Raw genomic sequence first — 18,705 nt, forward strand, 5'->3', positions numbered from 1 at the left:
CAATAAGGGTTATATTACTAAAACTAAAACATTCAGAGAGTGGGAGATCCAGAAAACAGGGATTTCCTAAACCTTGTAGTCACCATATGATTTATTGAGGAAAACACCACCAAAATTCAAAGGTTCCTGAGAAAAGTAACTTTATCCCCCAAAGACTGAACTAAACATTAGCCTTTGCAAGCATACTTGGGGTCATCCTTCACTCATCTGTCCTAACACCTAGTAAAATGTTCACAAAGGCATTTCCTTGTTTGGTTTTACTCGGGTTTTCCCAGATCTAACTCTCACACTAAACTCTTGAGTCCCTCAGAGGAACAGATAGTATCTGTTCATCTAGGTTTAAAGCTCATCATTCAGTCTCTCAAACAATGTGTTGAGTTGACGGATGGATGAATGGATGGGAGACCAAAAGGATGTATGATGAATCCACTTTCTAGAGAGAAGATGATTTGTAAACATATAAGTATTATAAGTAATATTTCTAAGCCAAGGAGAGTAATCATGTGCTAGGATTTAGTAATCCTGGAGGAAATTTAATACAAAAAAGCCCTTTATGTTAAAATGGAAAAGACACCTCTATGTTAGCTCTTCTCCTAAATATCTAGACTTCACCTCAAGCCATCTCTTGGACCACAGTATTGCAGGAATCGCATGAATTTCCCAAGGCATGGGAATCTACTTCCCTTTGCTGCCAAAGATGCTCTCTTTCGTTTCTTTAGATAAACTTTAAATTAAAAGCAGGCAACTCAAAGTATAAGGGGCATTTTGGAAATCATTCCTATGTCTCATTTTTCTAGCTTTTACTGGGATTTTGGTTGCCCTACTCCTATCGGCCCCTATCTGTTGTCTAGGGTGGACTTACCAGGCAAATTTAACTTACATGGATAAGGTTAATCATTGGAAAGTAGCAGATGTTGAGCATGGATACAATGAATGATTCCCTGGGACCATTAATAATATAAATTAATAATATAATTACTTCTTTAACAATATTTCTGTTCCAAACTAGAAATGAAATACAGCATTTAGTCTTTGTCTCACCTTAGTTTTGAGAGGCCTACAGCACAAGGGAAAAAAATAATGAGTTTTCATTTTAGTAAGAAATAAATCAGTGTTAAATATTGTTTTAAGACTGTGTCGACCAGGCTGGCTTCAAATTCATAGAGCTCTACCTGCCTCTGCCTGCCAGGTTCTAAGACTAAAGTTAAGCATGACCATACCCAGCCTGTGTTAAATATTTATAAGATATTTCTTATTTTATACAACTCACTTGACTTGTAGTTACACATATCCATGTACACACACACACACACACACACACACACACACACACACACATATATATATATATATAAAGCAATAATTCACTTTATCAGCATAGATGTGAGATGTCTACAAATAATTTTCTGTAGAAATTGGAGTTCTCAGATGAAGTGAAAATAAAAGCTCTGAATAATTTATGAAGAAAAGGATTTAGAGGACTCGTGACTCTCAGACGATTTAATCAGCCACCAATGAAACCATCACCAGGGCCATAAAAACAAAACTAGCTGAGACTCTTAGCTGGCAAGAAACTCTTAGCTTAGCAAGTATGTTCCAACAAAGTAGTAGCCACAACGAATGTTTTGTGTCAGTTTGAACACGTGTTTTTCTTCAGAAGAGGGAGATGGCAATAGCAGATTATTTCCATGGTTTCAACCAGGTCAGCAACTATGGCTTTGTGAGTCATCTCTCTTCTTGCCACAAATTTGAGTTCCCAATTCTGTGAAACACCTCAAGAAGCAGACCAGGCCCCCATTTTCTCACACTTACCAAATAAATTTTCAATCCTTACTCAAAAACTTTATTCAAAACAGCTGGTACTTGGTAGAAAGGATTTTAAAGGTCACTTTAAATTTTTGAATAATTTTTGATGTACTGAAAAGTTACAAAAGTGATATAGCATTTGGTTTTAAGCCTCTGCCTGTTCCCCCCAATAGTATATTATACTGACTTTGATATATTACCATCAACAAGACAATAGGCTTGATTCATATTTGCATCCGTTTCCTGTTAGCATCCTTGCTTTGTTTCAGGATCCCATCCAAAACACTGCATTACATTGAGCTGGGCATCTTTTCTTTTCTTCTTTTTAAATAAACAACTTTTCTCAGTACACATAGCTTCTGTAAATAACACGACTTGGTTAAAAAGACAGCACTATGGTATTTTCTCTGGGAGTATCCATTCATACCACCATTCAACACACACATTATTTCACAGCTCATCTTCCACACAGGTAAGTAAGAAAACCTTCCAGTGGGGAAAGAGAAGGCTGTTTACTCCAAGAACTTATTTTAATCCTAAAACCTATAGTCTTGAGCATTTGGTACAAAGATCACTAACTATAGACAGACTCTCATTTCTTTATAAATTGAAGGGAATTGCTCTTCTTTCTGAAATTCAACCCAATAGTTAGTCTTAATAACTTGTAAACATTCTGATATGGTTCTGTCTAAGACAGAAATGGAGACGGGTCATCAATTGGAAGGAAGAGCATGAAGGTATCCTTTACATTGGCTTTGTACTTTGCTGTGCTTTCTACATAGAATTATGCAGAAAATAATGGTTCTCAACCACAGAAGTTGTGCTTCCTGTGGATATTTGGCCATGTCCAGAAATATCATTGGTAGTTGTGACAGAATATGAGTGGATGCTCTGGCAACTAGTAAATAAAGGCACGGGATGTGGCTATGTAGCCTACAATATATAGGGCACACAATAGGTTGAACACAATAAAGAATTACCTGGCTTCATATGTCACTAGGGCTCAGATTGAGAGCCCATGGCATAGAATATGTGCAGTTTCTAAAGGGTCAATCGCTGCTCTACTACCCACAAGTCTTTTTTATATTTTTCCTCACTTGTTCCACTAAGTTCTCCACATTGCCTATGAATTCCTTTGGTTTAATTTCTCTGAGCGTCTATTTTTCTGGTTCAACTAAATAGTGAGGGAGCTATGGCTGGGAAACAGAGGAGGTGGCGCCAAAATCATCCTGCCAATTTTTTTCCCAGCAGGAATTGTTTTAAAGGATTGAACAAACTAGAACCTCCCTTTCACTGCAAATTCCAGTGCCTGCCAGATACTACAAACGAGTGTAATAGCTCAGGGTCAGGGTGCCTATGCTGACTTAAGGTGTGCATGAGGAATGAGAGACACAAAGCTTTCCTGCCTTTCTTGAGAGGATAAAACTCCAGATCTGTGTGGGAAATAGGATTTTACACCAGTTCAAAACTTTTAAAGATCATTATACATTGATCTTCGCACGAACAGTCGTGGACTAGATGTTGCTGTTTCATGCCCACTGAGCTACATCCTTGCTTATGTCTATGATAGAACCAAAGGAGATCTTTGGCCCCGGCAGCAGGTGCCTACTAATTGTTTCTTTGCCTTCATTTCATAATTAAGTGAATGTAACCCCTCCCCTGTGTTAGCTGGTTTTCATCACTGTTACCAAATACCCGAGAGGGGGCTGGAGACATGGCTCCAAATTTCAGAGCACTTGTTATTTATGCATGGGACCCAGATCAGTTCCCACACTCTCACAGTATCTCACAATTATATGTAACTACAGTTCCAAAGGACCGGACACCTTCTTCTGTGGACTTCATGCATATACACAGTACATATACATACATTCAAGTAAAACATGAATATACATGAAAGAGAACAAAATAAATATTTTAAAAAAACACCAAAGGAAAAAAACTTAAAAGAGGCAAACAATTTCAGAGGTTTCCACCTGTGAATTGACTTTATTGATGTTAGATAAACATCAATGTGTGACGAGACAGATCATCATAGTAGGGAGCATGTAGTAGACAAAAGAGCTTGCATCATGTCAAGCAGAGAGGTGGAGATGAAGGTATGTTCTAGCTTGTTCAGTCCCTTAAAAATACATCCACTGGATAATTCATAAACAATGGAAGTTTATATGGAGCTGGTAAGGTGGTAAGTCTAAGATCAATGGCCACACCTAGTGAGGGTCTTCATGTTTTGTAGTATTGTAGAAGATATTATAGAGAGAAATAGAAAGAATAGCTTCAATCCCTTTCTAATTGGCATTAATCCATCCACAAGGGTGCATGCATTATTTTAGGCTCTTCCATTCAGCCTACAATTTCCCACTCTGTTGTAAGGAGAATTAAGTTTCCAACATATGGTTTTGGGGGAAGATCCAATCAAATCCCAGCAGGATATTAGAGAAATAAAACATCACAATTATACATATCTATAAAAATGTTTTTATTGTGTGATAGAAACAATGGCAGGGGTACACTTCTGGTTTGCATGCTGTCTTAAAGATCTTCAACAGTAACTTAGAGGAGGAACTTGGGTAACATATCCCCATCAAAGGCATCTTGGAATGAGTGCTTCAGGTTTGGCTTCCATGCATCTTCCTTTCACCAGACATTGTAGAAGTAAGTCCTCATTAATGTTCTCAGAGGAGACTTATGATAAATCTTTCCGCCAAAGCCGCCCGAGCCCAACCACCACATGGGCGGTCTCCGCCAGCTGCCCGAGTTCTGTCTGCCATGTGGATGGAAAAATAATACAGAGACATATTAGGTACAATGCTGCTTGGCCAATGACTAGGATTCTCATCTGTTAGCTCAGTCTTAATTATCATACATCTATATATTTTATAAGACTTATCTTATCAGACACCTTATTGGCATCCCTCCTTGCCGGTGGATCACATTGTGCTGCTGAAGGAGGAAGAGGAAAAAAAGTGGGACACTTCCTGTTTCCTTTGCTTAAATATGAGTCTCCTTGTTACGTCACTTCCTGCCTGGATCACCACATCTCTACTACATTTCCCAGAATCCTCTTTGACTCCTAGTCCTCTCTAACTTGCTGTTTCATTGGCCAAACAGAACTTTATTTAACAATTAATAAGATAAACATACATAGTACCTTCCATTCTGCTACGATAAATCTTTCCGCCAAAAGCTGCCCGAGCCATACTGCCACGTAGTTGGTCTCCACCAGCCACCCAAGTTCTATTATTTTGTCCATCCACACGGCAGGTGGAGGCCACCCACGTGGCAGTATGGCTCGGGCGGCTTTTGGTGGAAAGATTTATCGTAACAGGAGACAAACTGAATGAGGCTGAAAATTCAACCAGAAAGATGCAGGGAAGAGAGTTCTTGCCTATTTCCTTTTTCTGAATATCCAAATACATGTGGTCTCATATTTCCACCTCTACTTTGTGAATAGAACAATGAATAATCCATACTTATTGAGCATGTGTTACAATCTAAGTACACGGTATCCTATTCTATCCATGCAATAGTTCTTACAGCCAAGACTATTATGCCTCCCATTTTATAGATGAGGAGACTGTGGTTTGAAAAGAATAAGTAACTTATCTATGGGAAGTGATAAATTCAGAATCTGTATTACAGAACTCTCTAATGTCAAAGCTAGTATTCTCCATATCTGCCTATGTGGCAGGGGAAGGAAATACAGTACCTATCTTCAGGATGTGCCTGTGGGACCAGACATGTGTCTTGACATGCCCAAAGTAATTCAAAGTTAGAGAAGTGAGGGAGTACACAACAATCTTAACTTCTAAATAGTAATGAAGATTAGCATGAGTCATCATTGATGTGACACCAAAATTCATATTTTGTAATATAATCTAATATGCATCACCATGCAATCCACAGAAAATCTATTCATTTTACAGTTGACAGAACTGACAATCAAGAAGTTAAAGCACAAACCTCGTCAAGCCACAGAACTGATAGGTGGTGGGGCTCAGATTCAAAGTCAAATTTCTACAATTTCTAAGTAAGGAATATCTTGAGGAATATTCTTTAGAGCAGAACACAGATGCCCAGAATGAGACAGGAAGACAACTAGCCAGAAGGATTGAGCACCTGGGGATAGAGCAGCAGGAGAGGAGAATGATTGAAAACAAAGTGCAAGGAACCACATGTATGAAAAAACAACATAGTGAAATTCATTAGTTTATATACTAACCAAAAAAATACAAAAGTTAAAATAAAATTAAGAAAAAAACTTGTGGCTTCTCATGATGAACTCAGTGATAGAGCACTTAGTTGGAATGTGCAAGGTCCTGGGTTCCATCCCTAGCACCACAGAAAAATCTCTTAGGCTTTAATAGATGTATTGTTTAGTTATTCTGTTCAGTCAAATACATAAATTAAGGAATTAGAGGATTTTTTAGAAGGAAATGTTATTACTGGCCAAACACATTTGGTGATATGAACTAGCAATAAAGAAAACATTGCCAAGTAAAAGCACCATCAATCCTATTTGTAGAGCAGACTCAAATCTTGTGTAGTGTGTTTTATTGTCTGTGTATGTATAATAAGTCACAACAGTCCCTAGTAGCTAGATCAACTCTTACATGTTTAAGATATGAACACACCAGGGATGAAAGAGATTAATGTCTTTTGGCCACTGTACAATTGATTGTTTTACATGTTTTTCTCACTATACAAATCTCCTAACTCCAAAGTTGAAAAGTCCTACTATTTTCATTTATGGGAAGAAAGTGGTGTTGGCGGGATTTTTGAAGGGAAGAGGTATTAAATGTGGCTATTAACTATATTGAGGTGTTCCTGCACTTCTAAAACCATGGTAGAGGAGGAGTTGGGAACATCTGCAGCCCCTACAGGATCCCAGGAATGCTCCAGACGTTTTACTCTGTCATTTCCTATCAGTCTTGTTTTGTAAATTTTATGTGGCGATATCTCCTTTTTACGACATGTTTTAATGTGTCTTGCAAGACAATTCTTAATCCACTTTTTAAACAGTTCCCTTGGGTATGAACTACATTTTCCCTATCTGAGCCCAGTGTAGATTCCTGATCTACACCCCCTACATGTTAAGCTGAATAATATCAAAGCATGTCCTGGCAATGATAAATGCCAATGTTTTATGATGACATCCCAGGAATTTGATTGGAGCTGCCAACCGATATGAATGGTATCTTTACTATTTGGTGAGTTAAGCACAATAATAAGTACATTTGTTAGAAGTATCAGATGCTAAAGGGGAATATTCTCCACTTATAGTGACATATCTGAAACAACTCCAGCATTCATCTGTAGGTGAATAATTAAATTATTGGACAGCCATTTTATAGAATAGTATGCAAGCCCCAAGGAGAAAGTAGATCTAAATTTATGGATTTGCACCAGGCTGCACAATAAGCACTTTATATACAGTGTTTCATTTAATTCCCACAACAAAACCATGGAATTCTCACTATTTAGATAAGAGCACTGAGACCTAACCAAAGCCCTGCAGGTTATAAATGGTATGGTAGTAGTAAGAATGGCCTGAATTCTGTCAGCCACCAAATCCATTTCCCTTTCCATTTGCATTGTAGTAGCTTATGCATGTCAAAGCTATATGTGTGTATAGTTGATTCTGTCATGGAGATTTTGTTCAAGATGAACAGTGACTTGTATAACCATGGAGATGAGAAAAGTATTATGTAATAGTAAAAACAAACACATCTGGATGTCAAAACTGAATTACACATGAACGAGGGTTGTTTCTAGCTCTTTCCATGATTGAAAGAGAACATTTCAGAGCATATTTCGAGGCTGATTTCATGTGCTACAAGTTGGAGATTTTTCTGGTATTCTCAGAGCTATCTCTCTGTTTACAATGTTGAATTCTGTGAGTGAAATAAGAAGTCAACTGTAATTGTTTATAACATGAGAAAATCATTTGTGTACTTATTTGTTGCAACTTCTCATCTTTTAATATTTACAGATGGACAAAAGAGAAAGAAATCTTTGAGAAAGAAACTGGATTCCCTAGGAAAGGAAAAGAACAAAGACAAAGGTAAAGGGCTAAATAACTAAAGCCAATGAATCTTGCAGGGAACATGCTGGTTGGATTGGGTGGAGATTTCAAATTGCATCGGTTTATGTGGTTGGGTTCTATTATGTAAACTACATTTCTGTAATGGAATGTCATTGAGAGCCGTTTGGGTCTACTTTTCTGTGTTTGAGTATCCCTATGCTGAACTGATGAGTTCAGCTGGTTTGACCAGTGGGTGACTACAGCCAAGGTTGTGGTTCCAATTATTCTGTCCAATCAGCTATGTCTAAAGAGGACCGGGTTGAGTAGCCATGGACAGCATGCCTAATACTAACCAGCTGTTTGGCAAATGCAGGCAATTAAGCAGTACTAATTAAATGAGAAAGAGTTTGGATTCATCTACTATGACTACAGAAAAGAAACAATCTACATTTTGTGGCTTACTGAAGATAGGCCATCCTCAGCAGTTTTGTTGTATCACAGAATGCTTGGTTTGGATCCCATATGCTTTTGGCAATTGCTGGCTTTCATCACACTGATTTGTGTCCATTTCTATGGCTATTTAGGGAAATGACACTTGAGCCACTCTTTCAGAGACATTTGTGGTCAACTCGAGTTTGTACTCTTTGGTTGTAAAGGTCACCTGGACCCCATTAGCACAGTCTAACTTTTTTAATGATTTGTTCACATTGTGTTATAGCCACTGATTGTTAAATGGTGTAATTGAGTGAATGTATGTTCAATTTATGTGCCACAGTGAATGAGTGTTGAATGTGGAAAAACATATGTCTCACTTTGGAGTTCTCATATATAGTAACTACATTTATGCTTGTAGTGGAAAGCAATGGCTTTAAAAATAAATGCATTACAAATTGCACTGGACAAGCCCTATTCTAACACTAATACCAGTCTACATACACATAACTTAAAGTGTTCCTTAAGGTTTATGACATTTGGATGAAAGATCCTAAGGAAGATAAATCCACTGTTTTGCTTCCCTTACAGTGGGGTTTGTCTTCCTTGGTGCTAGTAGCAATGTAAACTGGAAAACATTTGTGGCATATGTTGTACTTTGCAGTGTGAGATATTTAGCAGCATCCTTGGCCTCTGTTAAACAAGTGCCAGTAGCACTGCCTCAAGTTTAGCAGCATCCTTGGCCTCTGCTAACTAAGTGCCAGTAGCACTGCCTCCAGTTTAGCAGTATCCTTGGCCTCTGCTAAGTCCCAGTAGCGCTGCCTCTAGGCAGGCTGTGCTCAGCCTTCTAAATGTGTACCTCAAGCTGGGCAAAAAGAGATAAAAGTGTTAGGAATCAATACCTCTAGCTGCAAAATAGAATCATGGCTGTAATATTTCATTGTCTTAAGGTCCAGGAACTGACAAAGGTAACTCATGGTTAGAATACTTGTCTAGCATGCATGAGACTAATAGTTCTGTTCCCAGCACCCCCAAAAATACGAACAAAAGAATACTTAATGGCCATATCTTCACTGTAGTGAATCTAAGTGCATTGCTATGCAAGGGTATTTCAGGCATGAGCTGTCATTTTATTTTAAAGAGAACTTCCAATGTACACATTCTACCATGAAAATTGTGATCATATTCACCAGGATACTCAGCAGTATATGAACAAACTCAGCAGAATTTGGAAGAGTGAAGATAAAGGGTGGGCTAGCTGCATATCCACTGTCTGATGAATTTTATTACATGTATATGTTTGATGTTTTATTGCCCTTATTTTTGTGTTTTATCTTTGACAATTTTATGAATATGTATTATAGTATATTATATTGTCATCATATATTATACTATATTTATATAGTACATAGTATATTATATCGTGGTCATATCTAACCCTTCTTACCTCCTCTTATCCTCTCCTGCTGAACCCCTCTTCTGATCTAGTTCCCTTCCTACTTCCCTGTCTTTTCTTTGTCCAGGTCTTATGCAGGTGAACACAGATGTTATGTGTTCATGAGTACAGTGGACATGCCATATGCAGAAGACTGCATCTCACAGCATTATATCCCAGCCTCTAGACCTTAAAGTCTTTCCACTCCATCTTCCTCAGTGTTTCCTAGGCTTTAAATGGGGTGAAACAGATGACTCATTTAGGGTTGAGCACTTAACTACACTAGTCCCCCACTTATCCATGGGAGGTACATTCCAAAGACTCAATGACTCAAATTTTGGCTAATAGCAAACCCATGTGAAGTATGGTTCCCTTTGAATATATTCATACATATGGTAAAGTATAATTTAAAAATTAGGCACAGTAGAAGACTAACCAAAATAACCAACAATAAGCCAATTATTATAATATGCTGTGATAGAAACCATTTAAAATATATGACTTTCTTATTTGGTAATTTTCCACTTAATTTTTCTGCAGTTTACTGTGAGTAACTGAAACATTGAAAAGTGAAGATAACTATATGAATAATTCATCACTGCTTGAAGTTGCTTTACTCTAGAATAATGATATTGGTGTTGGGATCAAAACACAGGTAGTTTTTAGAAAGTACCCATTTATACTACACTAAGAAGAATGATTTGGGGGGACAAGGATGGACTGATGCTTGCATTTCCTAAATTGGTGTGTAGGGGGGTGTATGCACTCATATTGCATATTAAGAAAGCAGAAAGAAAGAACATGAGTGAATAGGTGAGTGAAGATTAGCAAGTAGGGAACTAATTAGTGTTCACTGGGACATTAAACATTTTTAGACCAAATCGTAATAATGTAGACCCAGTAAAAGCTTGTCAGTATTCTATATTGACATAAGAGAAGATGAGTGGAGAAAGGAAGTAAGCTCTTGATGATCCCAATGAAAAGGCAGATCATCCATCCATCTAAGGAGAAAAGTACCAAGATTCACTGTATGAAGCTTGCTCTTTATGGATTAGCTTTTTTGTTTAAAAAAAAAAACAAGGTGGTCTATGCTTAACTGAAGCCTTGTTTGTTCCTGTCAACACTGGGAACCATTACCTGGCTACCTTGGGAACCAGAACCTGGGGATGACTGTGTGCTGGTGTGGCACATTTGTAATCAGTTCACATTATTTCCTTCCCTTTGGGTATTAGTGTTTGGGTTCATAACAGATGTACATGTGAAAAATGACCATCACTGAAATCCAAGAGGGGAAGAAGGAAAACAGGAAATTCTGAATGACCTCTTGGGTTAGGCCATCTAAAAATAAAGGGGAGCAGCTCTTCACGGTTGATCTGCTCTCCCAATACAAAATGATTCACAAATATTTGATATGCTATTATATTAATTTATTCCATCAGCATGAATCATGTCCTGCATGATATTTAATTTCTTGATATAAAATATACAACAAATTATATGACATTCTTGTATTCAGGCTGCTACTTAAAAAAATTTCATCTAAGTTTTGGTTGCCATATATATGGAAGCTAATTCAAGATTGCCAATGGCTTGCAAAACATATTTTCAAACAGAAGATTTTTAAGTTCCTAGTCGCTTGTAATTTAACTATTTGGAAAGCAAAAGTAACTTTCAGAAATTCAGACCATTTCTTTCTTGTATCAAAAAAACTGATTTTATGGAAAAGGTAAATAAATATTTTAAAACTATTTTGATCCAGTTCCAGGGCTTCCCTAATCAAGGCACATAGGTACTAGGTATTACTATGGCATAACTGTCCCCCCAGGACACTGACAGACTATCAATATGAATATTAGTTCAATTGTGGTACCTTTTTTGTACCAAAATCATATTGTGTCATGTATTATGGTTACTCACTAAGTCACTATATGTGAGCTGTGAAATCTTGTTTCAAATTCAAAAAAACCCTACAAAAGACTATTTGCTTCAACTTCTATTTTTGTTTCACATTACATAATAATAGAAAAATTAAGAATTAATTACATGTAGAAATTCTCTAAGAAAATAGATCCAAAAGTATCATTTAAAACCATCATTTTGGGCTAAGAACATCACTCAGTGCATAAAGTGGCTACCACATAAGTGTGAGAGTCTGAATCAGACCCTTAGAACCCTCATTTTAAAAGCCAGATTTGATGGTGATTGCCTATAACACCAGAAAAAATGAAGTGGAAGGTGTAAACAAGTGAATCCCTAAAAGCTTATTGCCCATCTAGTCTGGGAAACTTGTCAAAGTTCCAAGCCAGTGAGAAATCTGGTCTCAAATAAAAGGGGGTATGTTTCTGAGAGGGGAAACCAACGTTTTCTGATCTCCCCATGTACATATGCAAATCCAAACCCCCAAGAACACCCAAACATGAACATGTACACAAATCATACACAGTCATACACACAGAACACACACACACACACACACACACACACACACACACACACACACACACACACACACACACACACACACACACAACCACTGCTGGAGAAGAGAATGACCAGGGTGTATGTAATTCCAGAGAAATGTGTTGAGGTTAGCTCACAGAGGACTTTGTGGACTACAGCACAACTTTCGGTCTACATGATAACAGTACTGAGACATCATCATAATATACTAAGAAGCAATGACTTCATGGTGTTTTAAAATACTCTTATCATGCTACATTGTATTACATGAACTTAGAGTGGAGCTGACACCCACACAAAGGAATGGAGGAAGGGAAAATTGAAAGCTGTAAAATCCAGGAGCAAAGCAGTGGAACCATGGAATGAGGATTGTGGCAAAGGTGGAGAGAAGTAGATTTAAAAACAGAAGATAAGGTGAGGGTAATATGGCAAGATGATGGAATAGAAATGAGGCATGAAAAAGAAGTATTAATGTATGACTTTCTAAAGTCATATTTACCCCCATGAAGAGCAAGGTCTACTAAGGAAAGACAGGAGGTGAGACATGCTGTAGGAACACACAGCTGTAAAGGAACAAGAAGTGGTTCGTGCTTGGAGGACAAGTGAGAGCTGGAGATGGAAATGAAATGTAAATTCTGGGCAAACTGAGGTCCAGCATGGTCCTAAGGGAATGAGTGACAAATGTGGTATACAGCCAAAGGTCAGAACAGAGAAAAGTGATGGGTAAATATGAGAAGAGGGAGTCATGTGAGCCATTTAGGTAAACTGGCAAGTCACCAAGTTTTATGCGAGATTGGGAATTTAATGGTGAGTCAAAGCCAATAATAGTAGAAAACAGCAAAGAGTAAAGGACAAGGACAAACCTGTGATGGTACACTTCTACCACAGGTGAGAGGACAGGGTTTTAATGGAACGGTTGAGAGCAAAGAGGTAAATTCATCATCTTTTGACCCAGTGTTTCATGAGGAGGCAAAGACAACCACTGCTAAAATCCTGGGGGAACACGTGGTTCAGATTAGAACATAACACTAGTTGTCCCTGGCCACACAGCACAGTGAGGCTTTGGTAATATCTTTGTCATTTAAGAAATCATATTATCAAGTTTATTAGCCTCTGTATTTGCAAACAATCTTCAGGTTTCTGAGATCTCCTTATAGAAAAGATTGAACTTACAGATAGGCATGTGCACCCAATGCTTTATTGCCACATACATGACAATTTTGCCCAATAGAATTTTGATGAATTTTTGATTTCACAATAGCTGTATTTTTAAGAAGAAAGAACATTCAGGGATCCTTCATAGAATATTGCAAAGACCTCAAAACAATATTCCACAGTTTGGAACTTAGAGAACTCTACTTAGTGAAGCTTGTAAGAGTCTTTGAGAAAAGCAGCAAGAAACTGAAGAGGCCACATCAAAATGCTAGCATTGAAATAATAAGCTTGCCCCTAACAGAAGTCTACCATACTAGAGAGAAATGAAAACCCATTCTTACTAGGGGCATCTTTTGAATGAGATTAAAAGAGAACTAAGCATCAGGAGAGAATGACCTTATATTATTCCTGTTTAATTTGTATTCACTTATTACAATACATAAACACAGTAGTGGACTTTCAGGTATTGAAAATGCTAGATAAGAAGGAGCTGGATAGATAGATCATGAACTGCTCTTGCAGAGTACTCAATTCCAGTTTCCACATCCCACATGCTGGCTCATAACCACCTGCAAATCCAGTTCTAGAGGATCCAACGCCCTCTTCTGGCCTCTGTTGGCCCTTGCACACACATGCATGCACCTATAAAGAGATACACGCCCTCACATAAAATATAAAATAAATATTTTTTTAAATTATAGACTTCAAAGAGGCTGGGAATCTCTGAATGAGTCTGATAGGGTTTCTTTATATGGAAAAATGGCTATCAGAGAACTGAAGAGCTCCCATGGTAGAACAAGCCCCTGCCATGTATGTGCCTATATGTATGTGCAGATTCATGTCACATGATCAATTTCACAGTCTTCTTTGTTGATATTATCCCCATCCATATCTGTATATTCTATGTGATTGTGATTGTTACCATGAGTATGTCCAAAGTTTTTGGAGAATATCTGATTATTTCTTGATTCTTACAAGAATCCTCCAAGTGCACAGCCTATGGCCTGGAACTGCTCTTTGCAGTATTCGTCTTACCTCAAAAGAGAAAGCATAACTTTTTGATTGTCATGCATCCCATAGATCACTGATAGAGCAAGCTCCTCTGAAAAATCCCCAGATGAACTTAGCACCTTTTTACTTCAAAACAAATTGCATCTTTTGATGGGACCAGAGGTATATGCCTTTAAAATAGCATTTCTGCTCTTAATGGAAACTTGGCTATTAGCCTAGTTTAAAATGTTACCACGAATCAAGCAAGAAAACCTTTTAAAGCCTCTTTCCACCTAGTTTAATGCTGGCTTTTTTTGTTCAAAGAACAAATGACCTTAGAGTGATTTTCCCTTGATCATTCCGGTTTCATTCACCGGACTTGTAAAAACAAGGGCTCTCCTAGACTCTAAATGCTGTGGCTGCTGAGAGATGTAATTTTGAGTCTAACAAGAATAATGCACTTAATTGAGTTATTAATACTTTCAGCATAAGTCCAAAATGCTACTAATAAAATGTCTGTCTCTGAAGAGCTAATATATATGAACACACATGTATTTACCACAGGGATGCAGAAAACAAACAAATACATACATACATACATACATACATACATACATACATACATACATACACACACACACATATATATATATTATTTATATATATATATATATATATATATATATATATATATAATATATTGCCAAATGAAGCTAAAGAGTTCTGTATTCTGTATCTTCCTTAAATGATCCATACTAGAAAACAATAACAAAATATGTCCTGGGCTTCCCACAAGCTATATCACGGTCAAGTCCACTTCTGCGTGGTCATCAGGAAGCCTGAGTATAGATTATGAAGGGACATGTATAACCCAGATATGTGGAGATAGGAGGTAGGGACACAGAACAAAAGGGTGGAAAAAAACAAATTTCTTCTTAAAGTGCTCCTAAATTGCTCCTCTGCCACTTAGGTTATTACTTGCTATATTGCCTCTTTTACTAGGATCCTTAAAGTATAGCAAATGAATTTCAACCTTGGATTCATTCATCTCTCTATTATTCAGATAAGAGTCATTCTGTTATAAGTATTTGTATGTCTGACTCTGCACATCCCCACCCCATCTCAGAACCCCTCATGAGAAAGGACTTGAGATCTTTTATAGCTCCCTCCATTGTAAAACTTGACATGTCAAGTAGTAGGTGTTCAATAAATGTTTGTTGAATGAATTCATATATGTGGTTTCCTCACGCCTTCAAAGACTTCTAAAGGATAAAAATAGAAGAGTAATGGCTTATAAAGATGTGTGATCATGAGCATAAAGTATTATTTATAGTCTGTCCAAATGTCATACTTCTTTACAAAGTTATTTCCTTTAAAACAGACTTGAGCAGATGGGGAAAGATTAGAGACCTACATTTCTAAAATGTGTATTTGTACCTACTAGCTTCCTTTACTGAAATGGAAACTTGGGATATTTTGTTCAACAAAACAAAGCCATCCCAGTATGCTAATTGATGAATCAATTCTTTGACTCAATAATTTGACAATGTCTTAATTTATGGATGTGATATGAATGAGCATCCTCTCCTGTTTGGACCTCCCCTGAATGTAAATATCTGTTTTTTTTTTCCTTGCAGAATTTATCCCACAGGCATTTGGAATGCCTTTATCCCAAGTCATTGCTAATGACCGGGCATATAAACTAAAGCAAGACTTGCAGAGGGAGGAGCAAAAGGATGCATCTGATTTTGTGTCTTCCCTCCTCCCATTTGGGAACAAAAAACAAAACAAAGAACTCTCAAGCAGTAACTCATCTCTCAGCTCAACCTCAGAAACACCAAATGAGTCCACATCGCCAAACACTCCGGAACCAGCTCCTCGGGCCAGGAGAAGGGTGAGTTGGCCAGCGTCTCCTCTGACTCTGAGAAAACTGAAAATGAGTAAAGTTGTCCTTTAAGTGTCTATTAACATGAAAACTAGACACATTGTAGATACCTCTTCCACTTGGTAATAACCAGTAGTGTGCATGTGGCAGCTAATGTTCCCTTCAACCTTTCCCTCCTGGTATCTTGGTGCCCAAATATTCTGCACTAATGCCACTGATGCTGGTCTCTTGTTATGGCAGGATGTCTTCTGCCATCTTGCTAGACATCCTGCTCAATCAGACCATCACAACCTTCAACCTATGGGCCACATGCATAACAGAATAGCTATGAATATACAAAAACACAAACCCATAAACTTACTTAAAACATTAAGAGAATTATTTTGATCATTTTGTTTTGTAACTCAGTTGTATAGTTCTTGAGCATGAACTTTATAGACGGCATCATAGTATCACACTGTCACTCTATGTATATGTATTGCACACATGGGCTATAGGTTAGATACAACTCTGCTAGAGCTTGAGTTTTGAAGCCAAGATACAGTGTTTCTGCTAATTTTTTCAATGCCATTTTTAGAATGTACCTAGAACAGTGAATTAGCCATAGCTGTTCAAAATGAATGAGAGATTTAGCTTTTTCTTATCAATGGAGTTTGTCATTCATTAAAAAGAACTGTACAGTCCTATATAGTCTCTTTCAAATCCATAATATAGCTATATGATGCCAGTGATGGAGTGGGCAGTATGATCTAGGCTCTGTGCTCTTTGTGTGTCACATTGCCAATCTAGAAAGCTGGGATTCTCAAGACACCCATATGGTAATTAGCATAGTCACTGCAAAGCATCTATGTCCCTGAAAGGCCTTTCCTTTTCTTCTAAGCTTTGGGCTGGTAATTTTTGCCAATCCAGCCATTAAAGACTTTCCTAGTTAAATATACAATCAAACTTCCAACTATAATTCATGTTTTTTAGCTATCAGCATTCAGGACTTCTTTCAAAATATACCAAGACCTAAAGCCCTGCTATTTTTTGCAGTATTGACTATGATTCAAAGTGAATAAAATGACAAAATTGTGGAATTTGTTCTTCTAAGCCTGTAATTGTCTTAGACTGTTTATAAATCCAAATAATAGTAACACCAGAACTATAAATTTGAGCTTTCTGAGAATCTAGGACCTAGGCAGTGAACTTCCTAAATGTCCCTTTCTCTGTCCAGGTCCTACTCAGACACCAGTAGCTGACTTCTTATCTCACACTTAACCCAGGATGGATGGCTGTAACCTCCTGCATACTGGAGTTACAGGCATGTGCCACCATGCCCAGTTTGAATCTTCCTATGTTTAAAATTTTCTTCCTAGAGCTATAGTTGAGGGTTTTCTATTCACAAGACTTCTATGACTTTACCTCATTCATTGAGTATGCATTTTTGTTTCAAAAATGAAGTGGTGGCATCAAAGTATTTTAATTATATGTTTCCCATCTTGTCTTCTATTTGGAAAAGTCTGTGTATTGAAATTGTAACTAACAATAGCTGTGTTGTAGATATTTCCTAACTTTTTCAAAAGGCATTTTTCCTACTAATATGTCAGCAATAAACAAATATATAAACAGCATAACAAAATCAAGCAGTAGTATCTTTTGAGTGTGATGGTCCTCCATGAATGTTCATTGAGTGGCCTCTGCAAGCAGATGCTTTTCTTTCTTCTGCCTGTGAACTTCAAGTCTACACATCACTTGCAGGGTGCCATGTCAGTGGATTCCATCACGGATCTGGATGACAACCAGTCTCGACTCCTAGAAGCTTTACAACTCTCCTTGCCTGCTGAGGCTCAGAATAAAAAAGAAAAGGCCAGAGATAAGAAGCTGAGCCTGAATCCTATTTACAGGCAGGTCCCCAGGCTGGTGGACAGCTGCTGCCAGCATCTGGAAAAACATGGTAAGTACACTTGTCATCAGCTGTCATCCTTCTATGCACCCAGTTTCAATTCTGTGTTCCTTTGAGTCAATGCTAGACCTAAACTTCCTCTGGTGAATAGAGATATTTGGGATCAACAAGAATAATAGGTGTGACATTATTTGGAGTCCTCAGATGCCAAGAGTCTTAATAAGGGGCTCTGACTAAGCATTTTAAGAAAGAATCACTTTTAGGAAAGGATCACTTGTGTTGGAATAACACCCTCTTCAAACAGAGCCAAGTCCCTTGCATGTTTTCATATATTGAGGTTTCTTACATTTCTTTTGACAAAAGCAAAGGTTTGTGTTTTGAGAAATATCTACTCTGAATCAGGCATCCCTTTACAGCTCAATTCCTATTAACATGATGACTTTAATATGATGAATAGTTCTTTAATTCTTTTCTGAGATTTAGATATTTGGCTCATAAAATGCCATATCTGTCACATATCTTTATTTTCTATAGATTTACTACATACTTTATGGATTTGGGGAAACTTCCTTAATCACTTATTCTCTCTAAAGATAAGATGTTCATTATATTTTTTTGTTTGGTTTGGTTTT

At 37.5% G+C, this 18,705-nt stretch overlaps 1 protein-coding gene across 4 annotated transcripts in view; it reads left to right on the forward strand.

Annotated features, from left to right (window-relative positions):
* Positions 1-18,705, forward strand: part of Arhgap6 (Rho GTPase activating protein 6) — a 520,326-nt gene that overhangs the window by 450,380 nt on the left and 51,241 nt on the right. For all 4 annotated transcript variants that reach the window (XM_035449868.1, XM_035449869.1, XM_027431822.2 and 1 more), the window contains 3 exons: positions 7,799-7,870; positions 15,941-16,197; positions 17,929-18,124. In XM_035449868.1, coding sequence (XP_035305759.1) covers positions 7,799-7,870; positions 15,941-16,197; positions 17,929-18,124 — 525 coding nt within the window. The remainder of the gene's footprint in view (positions 1-7,798; positions 7,871-15,940; positions 16,198-17,928; positions 18,125-18,705) is intronic.

Source organism: Cricetulus griseus, chromosome X (genome assembly GCF_003668045.3).
Source record: "Cricetulus griseus strain 17A/GY chromosome X, alternate assembly CriGri-PICRH-1.0, whole genome shotgun sequence".
Classification (NCBI taxonomy): Eukaryota; Metazoa; Chordata; class Mammalia; order Rodentia; family Cricetidae; genus Cricetulus; species Cricetulus griseus.